General features: G+C 40.6%; 1 protein-coding gene across 6 annotated transcripts in view; it reads right to left on the bottom strand.

Annotated features, from left to right (window-relative positions):
* Positions 1-1,533: 1,533 nt before the first annotated feature.
* PIK3C3 (phosphatidylinositol 3-kinase catalytic subunit type 3) overlaps positions 1,534-20,272 on the bottom strand; it is a 133,784-nt gene continuing 115,045 nt past the window's right edge. For 3 of the 6 annotated variants that reach the window (XR_007356657.1, XR_007356659.1, XR_007356658.1), the window contains one exon: positions 8,406-8,531. Coding sequence is in view for 1 of the 6 variants with exons in the window: in XM_048850003.2 (XP_048705960.1) it covers positions 2,589-2,603; positions 8,406-8,531 (141 nt within the window). In the remaining 5 variants the exon portion in view is untranslated. Of the gene's footprint in view, positions 2,604-7,564; positions 7,765-8,405; positions 8,532-20,272 lie in introns of those variants that run through there. The other 3 variants (XR_007356656.2, XR_007356660.2, XM_048850003.2) reach the window with 2 other exon arrangements.

The raw sequence follows: 20,272 nt of genomic DNA, 5'->3' as shown, positions 1-20,272 counted from the left end.
GGGATACGCCAATGGGGGTTTAGAATATGCACTGCTACACTGCAATTAAACAGACCCGTGAGCCCAAGTCAGCTGGCATGGACATGCTGCAGATTTTTAATTGCAGTGTAGACATATCCTCAGTGGCCAGCGCTACATAGGTGCTAGGACAGCAAAGGCTGCTGACAAAGGTGAAAGTAAGCCGGTACGCCCCGGTACGGTGTACCGGCAAGAGCCGGTGCGCTGTACCAGGACTAGCTTTCCCAGACAGCAATTTAAAGCCCTGGGGTAGTGGCGGCAGGGCTCTGGTGGGGATTTAAAGGGCCCAGGAGCTCCAGCCACCGCTACTGCCCCGGCCCTTTAAATCCCCTCTGGAGCCCTGCTGCCGAAGCCCTAGGGTAGCAGTGGCGGGGCTCCAGAGGGGATTTAAAGGGCCGGGGCGGTAGCGGTGGCTGAAGCCCCGGGGCCCTATAAATCCCTGATGGAGCCCAGCCGCCACTACCCCAGGGCTCAGGGAGCAGGGCTCAGATGGGGATTTAAAGGGCTTGGGGCTCTGGCAGCCACTACCACAGCGGAGCCCCAGGCCCTTTAAAGCTCTGCCAGAGCCCAGAGCCCCGGGCTAGCGGTGGCAGCCGGGAGTCCCCAGGGCTCCTCAGTGATTTAAAGGGCCTGGGGCTCTGCTGTGGTAGCGGCAGCTGGAACCCTGGGCCCTTTAAATCACCCCCAAGCCCCGGGGCTCCCAGCCACCTTTGCAGCTGGTAGCTCGGGGGTGATTTAAAGGGCCTGGGGCTCCCAGCCACCACTACTGCAGCTGGAGCCCCGGACCCTTTACATCAAGATTTAAAGGGTCTGGGGATTTAAGGTCCTGCCGCTTCCAGTTTAGGCCACGCCTCTTCCGGTTGAGGCCACGCCCTCTGCTCCGGACTCCGGTGTTTTGGTAAGTCCTTTAATTTACTTTCACCCCTGGCTGCTGAGGAGTTGGGCTGTGTTGACTCTAAAGGCCATCTGACCAAGATAAGGTTATAGATGCGCTCTATCCCTAAAAAGAAAAGGAGGACTTGTGGCCCCTTAGAGTAACAAATTTATTTGAGCATAAGCTTTCGTGAGCTACAGCTCACTTCATCAACTTTCTTCTATCAAAGCCCCTTGTCTGGGTGTAAGCCAGCAGAAATCAGCCTAAAGCCAGATTAGCTGTGTTTGATATTCATGAGATTCAAACCAGTTGATTTTTTTTCATTTTTGTAAGTGGAAGTCCAGCTGGCTTTCCTCTCTACTCCTATCTTCTTTGTTAAAACATGTTTATGAAAAAAAACCAAAAAAAACCATACATGCCCTTTGAAAATGTTCATATGCATATAAAAAGCTAATTATACTTGATCATTCAAACAGATTCAGCATAAATCCTTGTGTGTGACATGATCATTTTCTTGTAGCCTTATTTTTACAGCATTTCTGTATTGGTATTAAGCCAGGAGCGCCAAACACAATCCTTTAGGATGCCAAGTCGGTGCAGGAAAGGACAAACTCAAAAGCTTAAATGAGACATCTCAAAACTGCATCAAGGAAGAATTTATTAGAGTCAAGGAAAATACTACATGTGGTCACTGTACATTGATGTTCATAGTTAAAGTGAGACTTTGCTATGAACTTATACTAAACCTATCACGGTGCCTTCTGGCTAGTCTTTAGGTTGACAGATTCAGGCTAGCTCTCTAAAAATAGCGGTGTGGACAGCGCTTCAGAACTGTGGCTTGGGGTTTGAAGCCTACCCCTTTCTCCCTAGGCTGTGGAGCCTGAGCTCCAGCTGAAGTCGCAACTTCAAAGAGCTGTCTACACAGCTATTTTTAGAGTACTAGCACAAGTCAGCACTAGCATGAGTCCATCGAGCTGGGCTGGCAGGCTCGCTGCCATGGGCTACATACTGATTATTTCTAATTCTGTGCCTGTATTTGGCTAACTTATCGGCCATTAAAAATATCGTTTTATAAAGTAAAGAAGAATGATTGTCCTTTCCATATGAGAACTTCTTTCCAAATTGGGAAGCGGTTAGATGACTCCATTAAAAACTTTAATTCCAGGTGAAAACTGTTGTGTGTGTTTGTTTGGGGGTGGGGTGTTCAATTATCCTGTTTCTTAGGCTAATGAGAAATCACAATATATACCATTATAGGCTGCACACTGCATGTATCAATGTCCAAGTTAAGTGCAGCAATGGACTTCAGTTTCTAGGTCCCAAAATATAGTAACCAAGACACAAAAATAAATTCACCAGCAAGTGCTGGATCTCTCTTCTGCAGCCTCTTCCAATCATCCACGACATTGGAGGAAGTTGCCTATTTTACCTACATGGCTTAAGTTTCTTACAAGTAATATATGCAGGAACATCTAGGCCCAAAGTGGGAAATAAATACATGTTTTCTAAATAATTGTCATTTTTAACCTTATAATAGTGGTAACTCAGAGACCCCTGTCCTCCACGCACTCTGTGCTATCAAATGAGCAGTTCTCGCCTTCAGGTTCTGTCTTGAAAAGTCCATAGATGGCTCAAGAAAGTCTCCTTGTTGAGCACTAGATGATATTTCCATTTCCAGCAAAAGCCGTTGATGGGTTTATTTTCTCCAATACTAGAAAAGAAGACAAACACAGTAGGACATTTATTCAGCTTTGATATTCGCAGAAAATCAGTTAAGTGTAATTGTACTCTGGGCTGTAGATTTCACAACTCCATAAAATGCTTAAAGGCAGGTGAACCTCATGACCCTTAGCAGAACAAATATCTATGAAACACACTCTGTTTATGTTAGTTTTTCCACTTGACAAATTGTGTGTGCTGGATGAAAACTTTCTCCCCGGCATCTGAGGCATTTCATTGGGTTTACAGGGTTTGCTTTTCCAAATTGGAGAACAAAATTGGAACTTGGCAGCAAATGAGAAAGGGGCACCATCTACCACAGATTTGAGATGCAACATGGGATGCTGCCAAGGCTGCTAACTAAGCCCACAGTGCTTGAGAAACCCAAAAGCAAGTCACCCAAATATGATTTAAATGCAGCTTATTCCCACTCATCCCAAATTAAAACCCTGTGACTAAGTCTTTGAACTGTTTTGCTACAAAAAATTGTAAAGCTGTACTGAAGAGTTGCAAACATGAAAATGCTGAACAGTGCTTAACATAACAATCCTGAAATACAACTGACTGAGTTTGTAATTTATAAGGAAAAAAAAATTAAATAATATGGTAACTTCCTCAACTGGAAATGATCAAATCTCATTTCTACTATTTTCAATCTCTATAGACATGGGGACTGCTGCTAAAATGAAAATAACCATCTCCAGAGACAAGGATATTTAGTCCTTTATAAATGTGAATTGAAATTAATATGTGCATCCTCTTCTCTTGAACAGTTACTACACAAATATATTACACTTTCTTGAGGCAAACTGTATTTAAGGGACATTCAACAAGAGAAGATTGAGATACTGAAAATGGAGATATTAAAAAATATTATACAGGATCTCAGGTGTTCAAATAGATTAGAAAAAAAACATAGGCGTGTTTTCAAACAAAGAGTCTCCATAACATAACTTCTTTGGATCATGTCTCTTTAAAATGTTGTCATTTATATCAATATATATCACTGCTTCTCAGTAACACAACAGATGCCAAAATAATCAGTTCTCTCCATACAACATGAGCTTTACACACACACACGCACACACACAAAGTGGTGTGCAAGAACACTGAAATACAATTGTTACTACAATAACCAACCTTATTAAAAGCTCTTATATTAACAGGTGAAACAAACAGCACAGACTGCATACTAGTATTTGCAAGTCCATTTTGGAGGTGGGAAGAAAAATAAATCGACAGATGGATAAACAAGCATAAACAAACAACGAACTGAAGGGCATTTCAAACAAAAAATTGCATGGCTTTATGCCAATATCTGCTGTTTAAACAAGTGCCTAATTTTAGACAGTATTTTCAGTTGCTATTTAGAACAATACTATTTGCAATTCATCAAAACAATATTATGACATAAGCACAAACTGAAAACTTCAATTTGGCCATTGTGCAAGATCACTGGTTTATTGTCAATTTAATTGAGTATTAATTGTTCCTTTGTCTACTATTTTACAGCGGTAAGTCCTATAATTTTTGTACAGCAACTTCTCCAAAAAGAAAGCTAGACAAAGAGAAAGTTAAACTGATTAACAAGCATTAAACATTACCAGAGGATGTTGTGAAGGACAAGACTATAACGGGGTTCAAACAAGAACTAGCTAAATTCATGAAGGATGGTTCCATCAATGGCATTAGCCAAGATGGGCAGGGATGATGTCCCTAGCCTCTGTTTGCCAGAAGCTAGGAATGGGTGACAGGGAATGGATCACTTGATGATTACCTGTTCTGTTCATTCCCTCCGGGGCACCTGACATTGGCCACTGTCGGAAGACAGGATACTGGGCTAAACAGACCTTTGGTTTGACCCAATATGGCCATTCTTATGTTCTAAGAATGCTCTAATTCCAATTGTAATAACACACAGCTTAGAGGTGAGGTTCTTACATTATTTCCCTTGAATAATTTTTGCAATCACAATTTTTTTTTTTTTAAATTGTCTCGCACTGGGGTTCTCACACCCCAGTCCACCAATGCCTCACTGCTCCTTCAGTCCCCTCTGCCCTCTCATGGCTTTGGACCTTTTTGCATATGAGACCCCAAGCCTGGAAGAACGTCCTAATTAGCATACTCTAACCCCTCTCTTTTCTACAAAAATATTGCTAAAAATCCATCTGTTCCATGGAAGATTCCCGCTTCCATGACCACACACTCCAGGTTTGTTAATGAGATGCATCCTCACTTGTTTTAGACCGTTTTCTACTCACTCATGTCCTTTCGGTTTACGTGCATGTTTTTCAGAGGCACTGGGCACACACAACTCCCAATCAATGAGAACTAGGTGCTCAGCATCTCAGACAATAGGCAACTGTGGCAGGAATTTTGTCCTACATTTAGAACTCCTTATGTATTACAAAGCACTAAAACCCAGTATACTCCAGTGCCTATTCAGCACTAAGTCTGTTTACATGCACAGGCTAACAGAGGGTGACCAGATGTCCCGATTGTATAGGGACAGTCCCGATTTTTGGGTCTTTTTTCTTATATAGGCTCCTATTATCCCCCACCCCCTTCCCGATTTTTCACATTTGCTATCTGGTCACCCTAGGCTAATATCACTTACCTTGGGAAAATCTAGATACTGAATCTAGGGGAAATATGGAGCTCAGAATTAGAGATGAGGCTGGTAACACTACCGATTAAGGGTGCCTGATACTTTCCATTGTAAGACTTCGTTTTCAGTTCAGTTTCACAGATTCCAAGGCTAGAAGGGACTATTGTCTTTTGCTTATGATTCTGACAAAACTAACTGTTTGGGCAGAAAAATGTAGCCAAAACAGTTCAGCCATTTCCAAGAACTAAGTTAGGGAAAATTACATTGTTACACACATGTTAAAAATTCTGACCAGTTTTTCTTTGGAGCTCTAGCATGCCCTACACAATGGGAAAGGGACTTGACATTTGGCAGAGGTGGCCTTTGTGCCAGGAATGTGCCTTTTGCCATTCTTGTGAAAATCTGCTCAAATTTGGGCAAGTTATAATCCTTACACCCACAGAATCAGTTCCACTATATGCTGCAATATATAGGCATAGTAACAAGGTGAAGGACAAAGCAGCAGTCTATATACTTCTCATCCTATTAGGAACCATTAGTTTCCTGAATCAGGGGCTCTTACAGGTACAGCCCTCAATCAATATGAAAACTGGGTGTGTGCTGCTAAACCTTAGGCCCTGTTGAACACAATTGAAGCCAGCTTTTAAATGCTTTATCATCAAACACGTCTGCAATTTAAAAAGTGTGGGTAAATTAAGAAAATAGTAATGAATGAACAAGTTAATTTTTTTTTTTTAAATGGATGACCAAGATCAAATCTGCAAACTCTGATTTATTAGTGCTGCTTGGAAAATGCATTAGCAGCTAGCTGGGAAATTCTGACAGCCATCTAAGACAAATGAACTTCTATTGCAGACATGTCTACAAAAGGGCTAGCATAATACTTTAAAAAAAAGAAATCTGTTTACACCTATGTGGGTCCATTCAGAATCAAAATCAGTGTTGTAGTCACACCAACTCCCCCATCCAAAAAAAGTGTACAATTCTTTAACTTAAGGTGATAGCTTCTTAATACTTGTACTCTAAGCCCTTGTCTACACTGGGGGAGGGGGGGGATCGATCTAAGTTACGCAACTTCAGCTATGTGAATAACATAGCTGAAGTCGACATACTTAGACCTACTCACCACGGTGCCTTCACTATGGTGAGTTGACTGCTGCCGCTCTCCCGTCGACTCTGCCTGCGCCTCTCGCGGCGGTGGAGTACAGGAGTCGACGGGAGAGCACTCGGGGATCAATTTATTGAGTCTAGACTAGACGTGATAAATAGACCCCCCCCCCCCGCCACTGGATCGATCGCTGCCCGCCGATCTGACAGGTAGTGTAGACATACCCTTAGGGCCCTGAGCTCAGTTCTTACAAGGAATCAATCATTGCCTGACATCTAGTAATTACAGTAACCTAGAGTGACCAAGTACAAATATGAAAGATTTCTCTTTTTCTCTGCATTTTCCTTCTGTTCACAAATAAAAACAGTCATAATTTAAAAACACATATATTAAGTTAAGCTTATATTGTTTAATCTGTACGACAGGAGTAGTCAATAGGCGGACCATGGGCCAAATCTGGACCGCCAGACGCTTTTGAACGAACCCTGAAATCTTTTTATTTACTTATCATTATTATTATTTTCTCAAGTCTGGACCTTGACTATACTTTGACCAAGAAATTTGGACCTTGACAAAAAATAACTGACTACCTCTGCTATAGCGTAACACACTACTTGAAAATAAAAGATACGAGTCTGCATCAAAAAGAGAATTAAGTGGAACATCTTTTGCCCAAAGGATAGCCATAGAAACAGTCCTCCGCACATGAAAATTACAGTTTGTATTTGATTTTGATCATTCTTTTGGAAAATAAATTTTTCTAAAAATATTTGGAAGCCTGACTGGATTTTTTGAGATCAACATTTCTTGGTTCTTCTCTGAATTGCAAGTTTCCTCATAAGACTAATAGTTAAGGCCAACAGGCAGATTTAAACAAATCCCTGATAAATGTGAGCTAGACAAGTCAGAAAAACATTATGATCTCAAAGATGAACTAAAATGCTTTTGATTTTATTGCACAATGGTATTAGTCATTTTATCACACCCACAACAGACTACAGTCACATTACAACACACACTTTATGTGGCTAAAATTTCATTCTTCACATATGGAAGTGTGCATTCTGATATTAAAAATGATAGCAGGAAAGGAGAATATTCCCCCATGGAGGCTTCAGAGGTTTGTAAAGATAATTAGTTGGAATACACTGTTTAGAAGCCAGCAATAAAAGCCACCATCAACAAAAGTCAGTAGCTGTGGGGGAACCAAAGCAAGAGTAGGAAAATGAGAACTTACTTGCTAAAATTTCTCTTCTTGGCGATATCATGCTCAGGAGTGGCAGGTCCTCCTCTTGCAGGATTCAGAGACAGCACAGAGCTCTGTCCAACAGGTAGACTTGACCCCTAAGGACCCACCCATGCAGAGCCTGCCAAAACAGACTACTTGCAGGACTGAACAGCACTCTCCAAATCAAGAGTTTAGTTGCTCACTTGCTCCTGCAAAGGGAAGACTTTTTTGGGGGCATGTCTTTAAGAAGGCTGTCCCCAGCTGAACACAGTGTTCTACTGCTTCTGAAGTCTGCCAGGGGAAGACATACCTAGACAAGGGGCTGCTGGTCACAAGACAAATGTAACCACACAGTATATTTAACAGAGGAATAACTGACAGAAGATTGCTCTTATTGAACTTTTTTTTCTATTGATTTAATTTTCGTAATGTATAAATAATACAAAGGACTATCTAGCTCATGTTTTGTGAACTGTGAATCTTAAAGCTGTTTAAGATTTCAAATCTTTACTACATAGGCAGAAAATTACAAATAAATACACTTCAAAGCTAAACTCTTGGGAAATCCTTAACTTGCTAAAATATGAGATGGCAGGCCCTTAAAAGTTTCCTCTCTCCTGGTCGAGCCATTGACCATACAAAATTGCAGAACCTTAAGGCAAAGCAGTATCTGTAATGTCATCCATCACTTGGGCAGCTGCTCTGAACTTAACATTTTTTAACCATTTCAAAACTCCTTAAAGCACAGGCTGGCAAAACGTTCATCTCTCTGTTCCCACAGTCAGTCACTCTCTCTACCCCTCTTTTCACCATGAGGCCACAGACAGCCCATCAGTCTGTAGTATCTTACCTGAGCAAACTTGTGTATTTGTTCTACTACAGCTGCAAAGAGAGCGTGGACACTTTCATCAATTAGACTCTGCATGTAATGTACAGCTTCTTCATCAGAGAGGTCCAAACGGAACTTGTCCTGCACCTGGTAGGAAGAAATTAGAAAGATCAGCCCTTTTATGCAGAAAGAAAACTCTGGCCCTGTAATTGTAGAATTCCATTTTTATTATATTTATATACAAACACCTTCCAAGCAGCACAGACAGTTGCCACTGGACTCAGCACAATTGGGGTTGCCAACTTTGGTTGGATGAATTCCCAGAGATTTCATCACATGACATTATCTTTGATTTAAGAATAATCTTTAATTCCTGGGGACTCCAGGACAATCCTGGAGGGTTGGCAACCCAAAGCACAACTGAGCTGCAAACAAGTATCTATGGGCAGAAGAATTCAATCCTATTGTTCTATATGCCTTTCTTGGGGGGAAGGTGAAGAAGGGAAAACATCTGAAAGACCAGCTATATTTAAAATAGAAAGAAAATCCTATTACTGAATCATCTTCTGGGTGTGGTGTTCTGTCCCATCTAGTGGCACTGAGACCACTTAGAGACAGAGATAAAATGAGTCTGCTCTACAGCCTTAGGTAACAGCCATTTGGCTTTTAGCTCATGCAGTAGAGGCTCATGCACTAAGCTCCAGAGGTCCCTGGTTCAATCCTGCACGCTGACGGCCAGGGTTTGGCGGTGTTACAATAATCTAATTCCAAAGCAAAAATAATTTCTCCCAACAATTGAAATCAAATTTTTTAAAAAAAAGTTTTGGAAATCTGATTTTGGTGAAATGGCCAATCTATTAACACAGAGTTTCAAAACAGGCAGCCTACTCAGTGCTCAGCTAGAGCAGTGGGTGTCACTACAAGAATCTACATAAACAGTGGCTATGAGTAAGCGTAGCATTCATTATGAGACACATCAAGTTTGATCTCTACATGTAGGCGAGCAAAAGCTCTTTGTTTTATTGTGAAAATGCAGCTGAAATATTTTGGATGGTCCTAAGAGTTGCTGAAAGCCTGCAAAGTTCCTTTTGCCTAAAGTTAAATTTAGAATAAACTGTCTTTTTGAAACTGTAAAGCAATTAAGTAAAGAATATGGAATCAGTGTAAGAATGAGCACATTACTCCTATGAAAACTGATCTCCATATGGTAGATGAGAATTTGATTAACTCAGATTACATCCTTCATAGGTAAACAGTGGATTGGAGATACTGCTACTCTTACATGATTTGTTGTTTTGACAGCAGCATATTTTAAATATGGTGCCAAAACGGTTTGCACAGTACTTACAAATTGTACACAAACTAAATGCTGAGAGCATTATAATTAAGGACAAAGCAGCAAAGTGTCTAGCTTTTATTACTAGAGAAATTCTCCAGTTTCCACTTCGTTTTTCTTACCTCTACTCTGAATAAGCAAACATCACCCCACCCTGAGATGAACACTGCAGACCCTGAGCATGCTCAGTGATAACCTAGGATTTCTAAATAGTGCCCTGGCAAAAAGCCAAGTGTGTGTGTGTGTGTGTGGACAGGCATAATCACAGCTCTGAGGTAAATGAAAACAATGAGCATGTGAAAGATTGGTAGCTATTGAGCATGTGCAGTAAGGGGTGAGAGAGAGGTCAGTTAACTGAGCACCTAGCTGATCAGAGCCCACTCATATCAGTCAGAACTAGTTTTAAAGGTCAGAGCTGTCAATCAGAACTCTGAAGTAATGGTTGATACTGGGCATGTGTGAGTGAGGTAACTGCTTCTAAAACAGAAAGATATATTCGGAGGGAGCTACAAATGTAGCTACAATGTAGCACAAAAGGCCAGCTGCCAGGAGGCAGTTTTGGAGTCTGAGTCTGAGTCAGCGAGAGAGAGAGAGAGAGAGAGACGATCGGAAGAAGACAAAAGCCAGGAAGATGAGCCAGAGAAAAAGCTGATGGAAAGAAGCCAGAAAAGCTGCTGCAGAGAGACAGAAAGAAAAAGAAGAAAATCAGAGCAGAGTAAAGTTGATTGACCAGAAACTGTGCAGCAACAGGTTTTTAAAGGAATACAAAAAGGATTTATAAAGTAAGCCTGTTATTCATTTAATTAGAGTATTAGTATAGTGTAGAATAGTATATAGGGTTAGCGTGTGTGTGTTTATAAGAATGCATACGATTCTGTTATTAATTGTAACATATCTACTTAAACTTTAAAGCAATTTAAGAACTGCTGTCAGCAATGTGTTACAAACTGGCCACTTGTAACAAATCACTTTGCTTAGCATTATTTAAATTATATACTATTGTAGTTTGAATGCTCTTTAACTCACAATAAGGGATTGCGTCTCAGGGATTTTTGTGTTTCATTTAGGATTTTAAGTTAGACTGTATTAGGGATTATTATTTACATCAATTCATAGATATTTTGTTTTGGAAAAGAATACTGCCTGTGTCAATTACTTTATCGGAAGGATATATCCATGTCCTTTAATATTTCCTTAACAACCCTTGAAACTTATACCTCGGGAAGAACAGACGAAGTGGGCGATAGGCAGACTATTATAGCAGTGTCCCCAAATCCATTTTTCGAGGTAAAAATCTCTCTTTTCCCAACCTCACGCAAAAGCTTGACTTATGTACATTTCATAAAGGTGAAATCAATGACTTTTCATAAATGGAGACCATCTCGTTAAGAATTGTTCAGCAGTTGTCAAGATAACAAAATTGCAGAAGTGTCTTCCAAGCACAGACATGTCTTCCCTATATTCAAGCCTTTGTTTTAATTCAGCTGGCAACAGCTTAGCTACACTAGCAAACAGTACCTTGCTTCTCAATAGCATTGGGTGGCCAAGGAACCTAAAGTGCTTTGGAGGCATTTATTAAGCCTCACAACAGCTGGGTTAAAATGACCATTTCACAGATGTGCAGAGTGAACAACTTCGAGGCCAACATCTTCAAAGGAAGTCCCTAAAGTTAGTCACCTAAATATCTGGCCTATTTTTCTCATGTGTTGACCACCTAGTAGCTTTCATCAGTAACTGTGAGTGCTCAGCACCTCAGAAAAATCAGGGCCCTTGTACAGCTGGCATAAAATTGCCTCAGGTGGCTTATCCAAGATCATGTGAGTCCGTACACCTGAGAATACAACCAAGGAGTCTAATACGCTGTCTCTTCTAACCACTACCACTCTTAGCCCTGCTGTTTAAAATTCCCAGTAGCAATTTCACAGGGTGACTAGTCTCTGCAACAATTTGACTAATGTATGCCTACAGGGTACATTTTGAAAGGGCTAAGGTTCAGTCTCTTATTTTGCTGGTACAAATTTACCCCTTCATTTTGTGGTCCTAAAGAATGTTGTGTAACAAATATGAGCACTTGTGCATCTAATTAATAGATATTAGGAGCAGAATGGATCATTGTACTCACTAGTCTTACCTCCTGCAAAACACAGGTCATAGAACCCAAGGAATTTCTGTACAAGCAAATCACTTTTTGAGCTATAAGTATATTTTTTAGAAAGGCACCGTTTTCACTTAAAGACTTCAGGAGACAGAGAAACCTCTTTGTCCCTAGGTAAGTTGTTTCAGTCATTAACTATCCTCATTATTTAAAGACTGTCTTATTTCTAGTCTGAATTTGTCCAGCTTCAGCTCTCAACCACTGGGTCGCATCACACCTTTTTCTGCTAGATTAAAGAGCTGTCCATCATAAGAAATCTCTTTCCATACAGGTATTTATAGATTGTGATCAACTCATCTGTTAACCTACTCTTGGATAAGCTACATATATATTGAGTTTCTCAAGTCTCTCCCTATATGTTTGTTTGCATGACTGAATATTTTCTGTAGCTTTTTTCTGAATCCTTGCCTATTTATCAACATCCTTTTTAAAGACTGGACCATAAGAACTGGACACAGTAGAGAGATATTACTTCCCTACTCCTACTTTATATTTCTCTGCTTATACACTCATGATCATGTTTGCCCAATTAGCTACAGCATCATACTGGGAGCTCATGTTCAGTTGATTAGCCACCATTACCCTCAAAGTCCTTTTCAGAATCACTGCACTGCAAGACACTGTTTTGCAATTTGTAAGCGTGACCTTCATTCTTTGTTAGCAGATGTATGACCTTGCATTTGGCTTTATTAAAATGCATACTGTTCAAATAAGCACTCTGTACAAACCAATATGGTCATCTGTATAACTGATCTGAGCCCATCACTATTTACCACAATAAGTGTGTCTCCTCTGTAAGCTTTATGAGCAATGATTTTATATTTTCTTTCAAATCATTGATAACAATACTGAACAACAAAGACCCAACAATTATCTGTGGTAACCCACTAGACATACCCCATTTATAGTTACTTTTTTATCTCTAGCAGCTAACCAGTTTTTAATCCATTTAACATAGGCTACATTGATTTTGTATAGTATTACTTTTTTCAATCTGAATGCCAGGCAAGACTAAGTCAATGACTTACAAAAGTTTAAGTATATTACATAAAAAGGGTTACCTTTATCAAACAAAATTCTAATCTTGTCAAAAATCAACATCAAGTTTGATAAGACCCATTTTACTTAAAATCATGTTGATTTGCATCCTTTAGGTCTTTATTGACTATCCCATATCAGTCTTTCCATGAATTTACCCAGGACTGATTTTGTGCTAACCAGTTATAATTACCCTGGTCGTCTTTTTAAATATTGGCACGTTGGCTGTTTTCCATCCTCTGGAACACTGAAGAAGTTCCAAAAAGTGTTAAAAATCAACATCAAAAGTTCAGAGAACTCTTTGGCCAGTTCTTTTAACATTCCTGAGAGCAAGTTACCAAGTCAAAAAATATTTACTAAAAATTAATTTAATAGTTGCTGTTTAGTATTTCCCCTAGTGATGGAACAGAAAATATATCATCACTATAAGATATGAATACATCCTTTTCCCCTCCCCCTCCACCCAATTTCCTGAAGTGCGCTAGCAACTGAATTCTGGATAGAAAATGTGGGTGTCAACAGAGAGCAGAAAAAGCAATCGATCTCAGAAATATAAAAGAAAGAAAAAAGTAGGCTAACAAGTAAACCTATGAGTGGGAAAAAATGTTCAAATTGTTCAGAGAAAACAAGAAAAAAAAAGCAAAAACCAGATGAGCAAAATGTATGGTTTTAGCTTAATGCTGCGTCTTTCCATCAGTGTCACCCCATTGATGAAGGGGCAGCAAGACCAAAAGAATCAGAGGAAAAAACAGTTTCACCTTCATCCCAGGCATATTTATACAATTGACAATCCATCATGCACATACTGATCACAATCAAGAGCTGAAAACAAAGATCACTCACTCATTGCTCGGCACCAGAACATCCTTACAGCAGTTGGTCATTTATGTGTCTATTACTTGCCTAATGAAAACATTTTTTCTAAATAAGCCTCTTATTTTTTACATTATACAGTTTCAACTTTTACCAAGCCACTAGGATCCCTATTCAGAAAGATACTTTAAACAAGCAAGTAGTTCCCAATTGACTTCAATGAGACTAGTCATGCTTAAAGTTATACACGTGCTTAAGTACCTTCCTGAATCAGTGCAGAGGTATTGTGAGGACACTTCAGCAAACATGTTAACTACATTTATCTAAGAAAAAATGAAACCCTTGCAATGCTAAACTGTGCTCTGTGCAATTCTTGTAATCAAGCACTTATTCCATCCACCTTTTAATCTGCTTGTAGAAGAATGTCCTCTTTGAGAGCCTTAAAGCTACTGATGTTAAAATGCTGTATCAGCCAAACGCTGGTAATGACTATTAAATATTTATTGCCTTTCTTGAGAGGAGACCGGCACACATTTCTGTTCAAATATACCAATTCTAGATTAAAATTAGACTGCTATTAACAGTAGGATCAAATGTTGCTGAGCACTAGATCCTTGCATGACAGATTTTCAGTGCTGCAATAAAAAAAATGACTGCTACAACCTAGGTGAGAAGGAATATCATAAAATGACAAATTATTTCTTGAGATGCAGTAGTACCAGAAGCAAGATTAATGAACATTGACGTATGGCTCTTATAACAAAACTAATACAAAGGTGTTACTTCTAATCTCTCAGTAGCAAAGTAACCCATAATTTCTCAAAGAACAGGTAGTACTGGGAAGAGATTTGGGAGTTTCAGATCAAATGATTTGGGAAATCATAAATACTTGAATTTGTGTGTTTCATATCTGAAACAGACTGGAAAAAGGCTAATGTAGTGCCCATCTTTAAAAAAGGGAAGAAGGAGGATCCGGGGAACTACAAGCCAGTCAGCCTCACCTCAGTCCCTGGAAAAATCATGGAGCAGGTCCTCAAGGAATTAATTCTGAAGCACTTAGAGGAGAGGAAAGTGATCAGGAACAGTCAGCATGGATTCACCAAGGGCAAGTCATGCCTGACTAATCTAATTGCCTTCTATGACGAGATAACTGGCTCTGTGGATGAGGGGAAAGCAGTGGACGTGTTGTTCCTTGACTTTAGCAAAGATTTTGACACGGTCTCCCACAGTATTCTTGCCAGCAAGTTAAAGAAGTTATGGGCTGGATGAATGGACTATAAGGCGGATAGAAAGTTGGCTAGATTGTCGGGCTCAACGGGTAGTGATCAATGGCTCCATGTCTAGTTGGCAGCCGGTATCAAGTGGAGTGCCCCAAGGGTCGGTCCTGGGGCAGGTTTTGTTCAATATCTTCATAAATGATCTGGAGGATGGTGTGGATTGCACCCTCAGCAAGTTTGCAGATGACACTAACGTGAGAGGAGAAGTAGATACGCTGGAGGGTAGGGATAGGATACAGAGGGACCTAGACAAATTGGAGGATTGGGCCAAAAGAAATCTGATGAGGTTCAACAAGGACAAGTGCAGAGTCCTGCACTTAGGATGGAAGAATCCAATGCACCGCTACAGACTAGGGACCGAATGGCTCGGCAGCAGTTCTGCAGAAAAGGACCTGGGGTTACAGTGGACGAGAAGCTGGATAAGAGTCAACAGTGTGCCCTTGTTGCCAAGAAGGCCAATGGCATTTTGGGATGTATAAGTAGGGGCATTGCCAGCAGATCGAGGGACGTGATTGTTCCTCTATTTGACACTGGTGAGGCCTCATCTGGAGTACTGTGTCCAGTTTTGGGCCCCACACTACAAGAAGGATGTGGAAAAATTGGAAAGCGTCCAGTGGAGGTCAACAAAAATGATTAGGGGACTGGAACACATGAGTTATGAGGAGAGGCTGAGGGAACTGGGATTGTTTAGTGTGCGGAAGAGAATAATGAGGGGGGATTTGATAGCTGCTTTCAACTACCTGAAAGGGGGTTCCAAAGAGGATGGCTCTAGACTGTTCTCAGTGGTAGCAGATGACAGAACAAGGAGTAATGGTCTCAAGTTGCAGTGGGGGAGATTTAGGTGGGATATTAGAAAAGCTTTTTTCACTAGGAAGGTGGTGAAACACTGGAATGCGTTACCTAGGGAGGTTGTGGAATCTCCTTCCTTAGAAGTTTTTAAGGTCAGGCTGGACAAAGCCCTGGCTGGGATGATTTAATTGGGGATCGGTCCTGCTTTGAGCAGGGGGTTGGACTAGATGACCTCCTGAGGTCCCTTCCAACCCTGATATTCTATGATTCTATGAATAGAGTGCCTAATGCAGAGACATTAAAAACAAAGACATTAAGCTTGTGCAACTTATATACAACCTCATTTTTGGAATTTGAAGTACACCAACATTCCTCTGTATGCTTTTAAAGTTATTACTGGTTGGCTGTCACTCAGCAAGAGAATCTTGTTCACTCTGTTCAAAATGTACAGGATAAATCTGATTGGATTTCTTTGCCTAGATTCCAGAGAGGTATGTTTAAAAATTCAGCTTTTCTATTGAATCAAATTAAACATAATTCCATATAAATATTGCCTATCGTGATTTATATGTTCTAGAATGAGAAGCTTGGACAAAGATTAAAAGGTTGGATAAAAAATTGACTGACTGTCTTTTAAGGCTTCAAGTTATTGTATTATTGAGGCATCTACAGCCCAAGCCAAGGACCAGGATCCCATGGTGCCAGGCACTGTACAAATACAAAACAAAAAGGGCTTAAAGTCTTTCCACTATTTAATTGTATTGTACCTTCAGTACATTAATAACAACATTATTTTTGGTAGCACCCAGTGTGTGCTAGGAATTTTCCAAATACAGAAGAGGCACAATTCTCGTCCCCAAAACAGACAACAATAGGGGGAAAGAGAACAACAGTTACGTTAATAAATACATATGATTATGACAAGAAAGCTAGACTTCAGTTACCCTCAAGCATGGCAATGGCAGTATGTTTCTTATAGTCTTCATAAGCAACTTGACTGTGGGGAGGAGACAGACCATGAGGATGAAGTAAGGAAGGCCCTTTTGTGAGCAAGGGATAGCATGGATGAAGACATAGAGACAAACAGAAGAAGCTGCTCACTATTTAAATTCAATGCATGAAGGAAATGAATAAAGGGCAAAACAATATCATATCTTTGTTCTGTTTATTGCAGGCCCACCTGAACTGTGAGCTCAGCTGGCTACCGAAGAAAGTAAAAGGAAAATTGCAATATAATCCTAAAGCCACTTTGCTATGTGATCTCAACAGATAGCAGACAAAACTGGGTTAGACTTGATCAGTAAATGGTTGGGAAACATCCAAGAAACAAAAATGCCACAGGAGTTGGAATTGGAGATTTAGTAGGTGATACTCCCCTTAAAATCTTCTCTGAGCCAGTGACCCAGCACAGGGCTATGAAGCATTGCAATGCTGGACAAAGATTTGTTTTAACTGATATGTGCCAAAGCTCTTCGATATTCCATTACTGCTGCACCAAACAGGTTCCACAGCAATTGGAGAGACTGCAGATAAAGCGTCAAACAAAGCCTCTTTCTGCTTTGTCCGACAGAGAAAGCTTTCATACAATATTTGTTTTAACATGGTCTAAGCCACACTTAGTTGGAAATTCTGGGTCAACTATAGAAATGATGTCTGAGTTATTGCAATTGGGAATATTTTACCTGCAGTTCAAATGATTTGAATGTGGATGGAAGTAAACGAAGTATTGTATAACTGAATTTCAAGTGTGTTTTACAAAAGAAGTGAGAAGACATTTCACACGTCCTGCTGGTTCCATAGTCATGTAACAGTTTATTTCTTGATTCATTATGCTTATACATACTAAGCCATTAAAGTATGTTATTTTGCTAGGATTCCTTTTTCTTAGTAAGCTTAAAAATATATAGGTAATTATCAGCGAAAATCATTTACAATGCTATTGTTAAAGAAAAAAGTCTTATCTATTACCAATTTGAGGGTCGACATTGAACTTATTCTGGTTTGACTGGACTCCCTTTTAAAGCAGGCAGCACTGATCCTTAAACCAGTCAGAGAAGTTGCACATGAGCGACACACATCTCTCTCTGTTCCCCAAAGAGCTAACCTCTGCAGCACTGCTAGCCTGAGCTGAGGTGTAGGCTAGAAATGTAATTATTTTCTCCAGATTCATTAAAAAAAAAATCTCTAAGGCAGCATAGGACGGCTAGCCGTTTATTAACAAACAATATAAAGGATTGACTGCACATAATATTCGCCAAAAGCCTGAGATAAAAGATTGGCTTTGTAGCTTGCTCAGTAGGTTAACAAATCTGAGCTCTGGGGGACAAAGAAGGGAAAACTAGTTCCGAAGCCAAACAACCCTCATGCAGTATGATCTGTTACCAGCTCCTTCTTGCAGGCATTAAATGTTCTCCAGATGAGAAACTGCCACTGATCTCATTTGGGGCAGCATCACACAGGGAGGGAAGCACTTGCTCAGTACAAAGGTTCCAAACTGTTGGTGGCTTTAACTTGCAAAGCCCTAACCTTGAATGTCATATAAAAGTTCACAAAGCCAGAGCTAGTGCAGGAGCCTGCAACATGCTCCCAATGTACTGAATTTCAGCCGCTTGCGTGGCCGTGCAGATCAGTACCACTAGGACAGTGGGCCACCTCAAGTGTGTGTGTGTCTGAAAATAGTGTTAAAATGTAACATTTTAATTTTACCTTTTTGGGGGGGGGGCGGGGGCTGGTCTGAATACTGTCCCACACGTACCGATCATAAAAGTTCTGCCACCTGGGACTCCTTTCTTCATCTTTGTGGAAAGTTAATTTGATGCAATCTAATACAAAATGACGTGTGCTAGTTTAAATGTGTAATTTGTTTTGCTCTATGAGAAATAGGAACAATCTAGGGAATACCGAGAAAATAACAAATCCAATGCATAGTTCTTGCCCACGCCATCAAAATTTTGGGCAAGAATTGAGTATTTCCCATTGCCACAGATTTGACTTCCAGTGGTGTGCCATAGCCACTGTCTTCCCCAAATAAAGGATTAATAGATTTTTACACCAGAAGGGACCAATAAATAATCTCATCTGAACTCCCGTACATTACAGGCCATTACATTTCACCCAGTTATTCCTATATTCAGCCTAATAACTTGTGTTTGACTAAAGCATACCTTTAGGAAAGAGATCCAGGTTGATTTCAAGACCTCAAGAGATAGAGAATCCACCACTTGACTTGGCAGTTTGTGCCAATGGTTAATCACACTCACTGTTAAAAACCTGTGCTTGAAGTGAATTAGTAACCTGGGGGGCGACTTCAAGCCTCAAATTTTCAAGATGTTTTGCAAAACTTGAGTTAGCTCTTTAGGGCAATATGTTATCACTATTTAATGCTTATCCAAAGCTGCTTGAATGCTCCACATAGTTAAATGAGAAAAGATACCAATGTTCACATTTTCACTGAATAGTACATATGACAAGCTTTTCCTTAAACACTCTGATAGTTATTTCACAGACTAATTGTAAGTCAGTCATTGTGAAAGCTGCCTGCTACCTGTGCCTCCAGCAAGGTTAAGTACCACTGCAGGTGTTGACTACGATTAGCTACTTAATAATTTGATCACTGGAATACAGAATTACTCATTGCAAAGTCAGCTAGTGACATTTTTAAGACACCTGTGTGCCTACAACTGAGTAACATCCTCTAGATCAGTGGTTTTCAATGGGTTTTTCATTTGCAGACCCCTACAAAATTTCAAATGGAGGTGCAGACCCCTTTGGAAATCTTAAGACATAGTCTTCAGACCCCAATGGTCCACAGACCACAGGCTGAAAACCACTGCTGTAGATCAGTGGTTCCCAAACTTATTCTGCTGCTTGTGCAGGGAAAGCCCCTGGCGGGGCGGGCGGTTTGTTTATCTGCCGCGTCTGCAGGTTCGGCCGATCGCGGCTCCCAGTGGCCACGGTTCGCTGCTCCAGGCCAAGGGGAGCTGCTGGAAGCAGCGCGGGCTGAAGGTTGTACTCGCTGCCGCTTCCAGCGGCTCACATTGGCCTGGAGCAGCAAACCGCAGCCACTGGGAGCCGCGATCGGCCGAACCTGTGGACACGGCAGGTAAACAAACTGGCCTGCCCCACCTGGAGCTTTCCCTGCACGAGTGGCAGAACAAGTTTGGGAACCACTGCTCTAGATGAAAAAGCAGTGTGTCTTTTGATTAAGCCGTATAGTACACATGTACATACATACCAGGAGCACCATTGCTAGGACTTAAAGAAAGGCATTTGATATCAAATTCTATACAGAAACTAGAATGCTTTGTGCAGGGATTTTTTCCGTTTTGCATCTAAAGTTGTTAATGACAGTCAGCATTCAGTGTTCAAGATGGAGAATCTAGTCTTAAGTTTCTGCCTTGACTCCTGCCACACTTCACAGTTCCCTGAACATGGGCACTGTCTGGTTATCTCTGCTCCACAGTATTATGTCAAAATAGTT

Source organism: Caretta caretta, chromosome 5 (assembly GCF_965140235.1).
Source record: "Caretta caretta isolate rCarCar2 chromosome 5, rCarCar1.hap1, whole genome shotgun sequence".
NCBI classification, from domain to species: Eukaryota; Metazoa; Chordata; order Testudines; family Cheloniidae; genus Caretta; species Caretta caretta.
This window is presented reverse-complemented; position numbering and strand designations above follow the sequence as displayed.